This window comes from Euprymna scolopes, chromosome 15, assembly GCF_053919585.1.
Source record: "Euprymna scolopes isolate OS-2025 chromosome 15, ASM5391958v1, whole genome shotgun sequence".
NCBI lineage: Eukaryota > Metazoa > Mollusca > Cephalopoda > Sepiida > Sepiolidae > Euprymna > Euprymna scolopes.
This window is the reverse complement of record NC_136496.1, coordinates 24,387,582-24,395,150: the sequence shown is the minus strand read 5'-3', so window position 1 is coordinate 24,395,150 and position 7,569 is coordinate 24,387,582. Positions and strand designations below refer to the sequence as shown.

Below are 7,569 nucleotides of genomic sequence, written 5' to 3'. Positions count from 1 at the left end.
TGTCGCTTCCGGTTTGGCGGTGGTCGTAACAGCATAAACAATAGGTTTTACCCCGTTCTTTTCCTCCTTTGCGGTATGGGTTCGAGCCTGCCTTCCTACTACCACTTTTCTTTTCTTTTTGCTCAACATACACATCTAAACACTCGGTCAACGCCTGGCTTAAATGCTAGTATATCTATAAAAATTAACGTGTCTGTGTATCTGTGTGCCTGTGTGCCTGTGTGTCTGTGTACATTACCCTACGCAATAACTTTGTCAATTTTTAGTCTACATACTCGAAATTTGATATACAGGGCACTGAGATTTGGAAAAATCAATGTGATGTGTTATTGGCCAGAAATTAGGCGATTAAGGGGTCAAAGTTCAACGATATGACCTTTGAGAACTCTACCAAACTCCTTCGACAATTTTCGGTCTACGCACTTGAAATTTTAGGTATAGGTTCAATGGACATGGATCTAATTTAATAACTTGATTTGAGCCCAAAACAATAAATTTTTAGGGGTCATAATAGGGGTGAAAGTTTTTAAAAAATAAACCTCTGCGGTCTCTTCCAAATTACTCAGACAATTTCTGGTCTAAATATTTGAAATTTTACATAAAGGCTATTCAGGGATAGGGCAAGCGTTTTCATCAGTTTGGGTCGAAAATTTTTAGTAACCAATATATAAATGTATGTATATATGTCTGTTTTCATGTCTGCCTTAAACTTACAATAGTGGCGACGGATTTTACCAAGATCCGTATCGTTTTAATGTTCGACCTTTAATACGACAAATATCGAACAATTATCTAAAAACATTAATATCTTCCCCTTCAACTAGGCACTTTTCTGCAGGGGAGGGTCACTTTTTGCTGATAGTTTTGAAAGTTATCCTCTCCTTTAGATTGTCTAGCCTTTCTCTTAAAAAATATCGCTTCCGGTTTGACGTTGGTCGTAACAGCATAAACAGTAGGTTTTACCCCGTTCTTTTCCTCCTTTGCGGTACGGCTTCGAGCCTGCCTTCCTACTACCACTTTTTTTTTTTTTTGCTCAACATACACATCCAAAGATCCGGGCAAGGCCTGGCTGAAATGCTAGTATATATATATATATATATATATATATATATATATATATATATATATATATATATATATATATATATATATATATAAGTGAACGCCTCTGTGCGTCTGTGTACATTTTCCTTCACAATAACTCAATTTTCAGTCTACAGACTCGAATTTTGATATACAGGGTACTGGGATTAAGTTGATCGGTTTTCGGCCAGAAATTTGCTTGTGAAGTAGTCAAAGTGCAACGATTTGACCTTTGAGAACTCTACCAAACACCTCCCACAATTTGGGGTCTAAACACTTGAAATGTTAGATATAGTGCCCTTGGACATGGTTCTAACTTAATAACTCGATTTGAACCCAAATCAAGAACTTTTAAGGGGTCATAATAGCGGCCCAAGTTAAAAAAAAACGTTTTTTTTGTTTTTTTTTGCTCAGCATACACGCCAGGCTGAAATGCTAGTTACTCGCTATACCCGGCCACGCGTTGCTGTGGCTCAGTTTGTTAAAATGGAACACATGTGAAAGTAGAGAAAAGTTTGATTCTTTTTTCAAGAGAATGTACAAATTTATTATTTCTTTTTAACAGATGTTAAGAAAATAAACAGAAAAATACTTCCATCATTAATTATGCAAAAAAATAAATAAAATGTTGATTTAGTGTTTCAATATGCTTATAAATTACGATAAAACTTGCTGAGTATGCACTGTTTTACTGTTGTTGTAAAAATGGAACGGAAACTTAAATTTCGCTTCATTTTAATCTTTCTTAATTTTTTAATTTGGCCCCCCAAACGAATATAATCAAAACAGTAACATTCAACAATTGTACTTTATGTATATAAAATCCAAAATATTTATTAAAAAAAAAAATTTAAAAAAAACAGTTAATAACGAAAGGGAAACAATTACAATTTTTAAACGAAACAGTCAGTTTACCTAACTTACTGTATTAATGCTATTTTTTTAAGCAATAAAAAAGGTAAATATCCAGATACGCTACTACAGAACACCGACCACTCTAATTTGTTTTTTATAGGTAATTGAGGTCGCTGACCACGAATCTGATAGTCAAACTTGGGGCAAATTTACCGTTTGCATGGAATTTACCCCTGAACCCACGAACTTCTTTCCACCATTTTGCAGCTTCCGTTTATGCTACGCGCATGCACGCTGTAGCATAAACGACGGCTTCACCAAGCAAACTACGTTGGGGGGGATTTTTTTTTCCAGGACATAGAATTTTCTAATTTTCAAAAATACATTATAGCGCTTTTTGGGTGGAAAATTAAAAATTAGCTGAAAAAGAAATAAAATAAGAAAAGGAAAGCATACCAAGTTGGAGTAGGGGGGGTAATTTATCTGTGTTTTTTTTACCTGGAACATCGAATTTTCAAATTTTCCGTAAGTAACGCACCGACATTTACCAATTAGAACACCATTTAATATTTTCCGAAGATTTTACTTTGTACATTGGGGGCGCGAGCGCGGGGGGCGGATGTGATGTTGGGTCGCGCGCGCGCCCCAACATCACATTCGCCCCCCCAACAAATTAGAGTGGTCGGTGTTCTGTAGTAGCGTATCTGGATATTTACCAAAAAAAATATTTACGTTTGGCTATAAATTCCTAAACTCATTTCACCCTAAATAATTTAGGTGACTGAAATAGGAATCTAATTGAATCTTTAATTTCCTGAATAGTATGCGAGAATTCATTTTTCTTCGAGTTATATCGAATACATTAATACGGACTTCAGGGGCTTTTTCGTAATGTTACTGTAAAAATTATTTTTTATCGTTACAAATTACGATGCTTTAAAAAAAGCAAAAATAAATTCTTCCGTTTTTTATTTACTACTGAAAACCATAACTTTAGTAAAGGTATTTTTTGTTTAAACAAAATAAAACATTTTCACTAAGAGTTAAGTTAAAATAATTAGTTCATTATATTCTGCGATCATTATTTGAAAAATACTGCAATTTTCATTAAAATTCGTTAATTTCCTGATTTTTGGTGAATTTTTAAGTAAAGGGAGGAGTCAAAATGTGTATACACTTTGAGCGTCGGTATTCATTTTGTGTGCGACCACGTGTGGTTAATTTAAATTAAAGTTCAATCACATGGTTACATTATCAATAATCATGAAATTAAACCCATTGAAAATTTACCGATATTGTAAACACATTCCGTTTACATTAAGCCTGTAGTGTTTTTTAATGATGCAATGTTGTCAACTGAGATTTTTAAAAAAACCGCGACATCAGGAGAAAGAAATGTCCAGAAAATCGCTAGATTTTTAACTTATCGTCTGAAATTTTCAAAAATCGCTACCCCCCCAAAAAAAAGCTCCATAATGTTCCGTGTTTTCTCACTATATGTTTCTGGAATTATATTGAAGCAGTTAGCTCCCCAGAAGGCTTACGTATTTTATCAGCTAGTTTTGCCTGTTGTTTTCAGAGAGGGTATTTTTTTGCAGGAAACAACTCATAATCTCAAACTTTTTATAATAAAAGTTAAATTGAAATATACTGCAAATTAAACATCACAATAATGGTGCAACATATTTTGAAATTAGAAAAATAAAAAACAAAAAAACTTTGTTTTAGCATATTAAAAGTATTTAGGTTGGTAGATAATTAAATTCTACTGTATACGTATAAGTTTTTTTTTTTGCTGTTGTTTCTTGCTTTTTACACTTTTAGATCGTATTTTAAACTAAACTTCGGAGGTTGGAATGCCCCCCCACCTAAAATGTACTTGGAAAAATCGATTTTATAGTGAGATTTAAGAATGGTTAGTCGAAAAAAGGTGAAAAACAAAACAAATAATCAGCAAATAATTGTTACCAAAGGCAATAAATGCTACTTTTTGAGTTTATTTTATGTTTTAAAGTATTTTAAAGCGCTTTTCTTTATTTTTTAATAATCTAATGCGGGTGTGTGGGTGCCAAATATCTCCAGATTTTCTAGAATTCCCCGCTAGATTGCAAACGAAATCTCCAGATCTAGCAGGAACACCACTAAATTGTAACACTGGTCACGTGACAGGAAGCGGTAATAAATAATTGTCCCTAAATAAAAAAATGGCCTTTCGGTACAAAGAAAAACACCTATTTATCATAGAAAAATTAAGTATAATGTTATAATTAAAAAGAAATATATAAAAACACACATGGATATAGTAAACATATTATACCAAAACGTGGAAGCCATCCGTCCAGTTTTTTTTTAGACAATTAATTGCGAACGAACAAAGAGTTACATTTATTTATATATATATATATATATATATATATATATATATATATATATATGTATATATATATATATATATATATATATATATATATATATATATATATATATATATATATATATATATATATACTAGCTGGACGGCCGGAGATACCCGGTTGTACAATACACGAAAACATAGGATTTTAATTGATGTAGATTGCGTATGTATTATTAAAGAATTCATCCTCTATTGAATATATTACGAATATATGATTCGAATACTACTACTACTACTACTCCTACTACTACTACTACTACTACTACTACTACTGCTACTACTACTAATGATAATAATAATAATAATGTCGTTCCGTCAGTGTTTGTTTACAATATCTCGTCAGCTTATAACTAGGATTGACGATCTTAAAAATAGTCTCATAGATAAAAAAGAAGAAATTTTGCGGGTTAATATTCCACGTTAAACCGGCCAATGTTACACTGGTGTAACGCAAAATATTCCTCTGTAAAAATTATTTTTTATATATAAAAGAAAACTATTTTTCAGCTAGTACTTTTTCGATTGTTGATATTTATCAGATTAATTTCTGTACAAAACATATCTAAGAACACTCTCAAAAATATAAATTAACTTGTTTGAAATTTGTAAAAGATATTATCAACACGATCCGTTACCTCTGAAAAAGGAACTCTCAAAATTACACAAATGACTTTATATATATATATATATATATATATATATATATATATATATATATATATATATATATATATACTAGCATGTGTGCCCGGCGTTGCCAGGGTATTTCGAGATGTATGTTGAGCAAAAAAAAAAATGTGGTCACTTTTTTCACTTTGACCCCTATTATGCCCCATTAAAATTTATTGTTTTGGGCTCAAATTAAATTATTAAGTTATATCCATGTCCAATGAACCTATATCTAAATTTTCAAGGGTTTAGACCGAAAATTGTCGGAGGAGTTTGGTAGAGTTCTCAAAGGTCAAATCGTTGAACTTTGACCCCTTAATCGCCAAATTTCTAGCCAAAAACCGATCCCATCGATTTTTCTCAAATTTCAGTACCCTGTATATCAAAATTCGAGTCTGTAGGCTAAAAATTGACAGAGTTATTGCGTAGGTAAATGTACACACACAGACACACAGATACGCAGATACATAGACAGACCGACACTTTCACTTTTATAGATATACTAGCATGTGTGCCCGGCGTTGCCCAGGTATTTGGAGATGTATGTTGAGCAAAAAAACAAAAACAAAAAAAGTGGTCAATTTTTTAACTTAAAATTTCGAGTCCGTAGACTTAAAATTGACGGAGTTATTGCGTAGGGAAATGTACACACACAGACACACAGATACACAGATACACAGATACGCAGACAGACACTTATATATATATATATATATATATATATATATATATATATATATATATAGAGAGAGAGAGAGAGAGAGAGAGACAGGTAGAGAGAGAGACAGAGATAGATAAATGCTATTTGTTTTCGTTTTTGCAATACGTTTTAAATGAATTCAATTATTTACGAAAGTGCATTTTTACCTAAATGCTAGTTGGGAATAATGTTATCCAATTTGGTACCCCCATCGCGGCATATATATATTGCTTTTTTTTATATAATGTTTTGAATATAATTTTTAAAAAATGTAATATAATTGTTCTTTTTTAAATATAATTAATTAATCATATATATATATATATATATATATATATATATATATATATATATATATATATATATATATATATATATATCATCTTTCATGCCGCACGAAAGATGATGCTTAAAGGCACATTTAGCATCCGTGTACGGCTTTGAATACATTTTCAGGCACTGACACAAACTTTGTAAAAATATCGATAAATTTATAGAAATATATATTTTTCTAAAAAGTCCCCACTTTTCAAAACCAAAGTCACTAGAGAAATATATACAATAACACGCACAGACACAACACACACACACACACACACACACACACACACACACACACACACACACACACGCACACACACAAATACACACACATACACACATACACCTTTCTCTCTCTTAATCTTTCTCTCTCTGTCTCTGTCTCTGTAATATATATATATATATGTATGTATGTGTGTGTATATGTATATGTATCCATAAGCATATATAAAATATATACGTATATGCATATATGATAACTACCACACACACACATACCCACACAAACACTCCCTCCCCTAATATATATATATATATATATATATATATATATATATATATATATATATATATATGTATATATATACATGCCGTACAATTATGTCTATACTTTTCGCACTTTATAAATAATTATAAACCAGAAAGACATTTTACTATTAAAGCAACCATAATAAAAATAATTAAAAAATAAATTAATCAAAAAAAAAAAAAAAAAAAAAATTACTTTTTTGTCCGTCGCTGCAACTTCTTACTCCGCGTAATTTTTCATACATACATACATATAAGCACATATATAATTTTCCAGAGAATCAATTTCAGCAATCTCCTGGGTTGACTACCGGCGTCTTATAATTCTGTTGTTCATGACGTCACCCATTTTATTCTTGTTACGCCGTGTTCCCTGAAGCGCATCTGAGCTTGTCCTCGTGTGTGACCCTATCAGACATGATTTAAACTTCCCCTCTCACTATTGGCCATATGTCTATGCGTGCGTGTGCTTTTACTGCGTCTAGCGACTGGATTAATGTGTCGTTTTTTTTTTAATCTGCCACCCCCCACCCTCCGTCAATCACGGTCATATACACAGCGTGTACTTTTCTTCATATGTGCTCGTGCGGGCAAATCTATTATTTTTTTTTACTTATTGTTTTGCGTAGTCTAATGTACCGTTTTCGCTTTTGCATTTGTTGTAACACATTACGTTTAAAAAAATTGGTTTAATACGTTTCATAAAACCAAATTAACCCTTACATAAAACCAAATTAACCCGTACATAAAACCAAATTAACCCTTTAGCAGTGCGCATACGTGCGTATATAAAAGCAGACTTAATGCAAAATCATGACGTCACTATTAGGAAAAAGACTTTTAAAGCACACATCACAACGTGTCGAAACTCAAGTGACCCTCTGTAAAGAAAGATACATTTAACATAAATGGTAAACATTTGTCCAGGAAATTAAACAATATTGCGAAACAGAATATGGGGGACGTTCCGGAAGTAATACTTCCTATTTTCAATTCC

The 7,569-nt window shown here is 31.9% G+C and overlaps 1 protein-coding gene across 3 annotated transcripts in view; it reads right to left on the bottom strand.

Moving 5' to 3' along the window:
• Positions 1 to 7,152, bottom strand: part of LOC145294226 (solute carrier organic anion transporter family member 2A1-like) — an 81,259-nt gene extending 74,107 nt beyond the window's left edge. For 2 of the 3 annotated variants that reach the window (XM_080141334.1, XM_080141335.1), the window contains exon 1: positions 6,769 to 6,981. In XM_080141334.1, coding sequence (XP_079997460.1) covers positions 6,769 to 6,835 — 67 coding nt within the window. In that variant the 5' untranslated portion in view covers positions 6,836 to 6,981. Of the gene's footprint in view, positions 1 to 6,768 lie in introns of all 3 variants that reach the window. The other variant, XM_080141333.1, reaches the window with a different exon arrangement.
• Between the last annotated feature and the right edge of the window lie 417 nt (positions 7,153 to 7,569).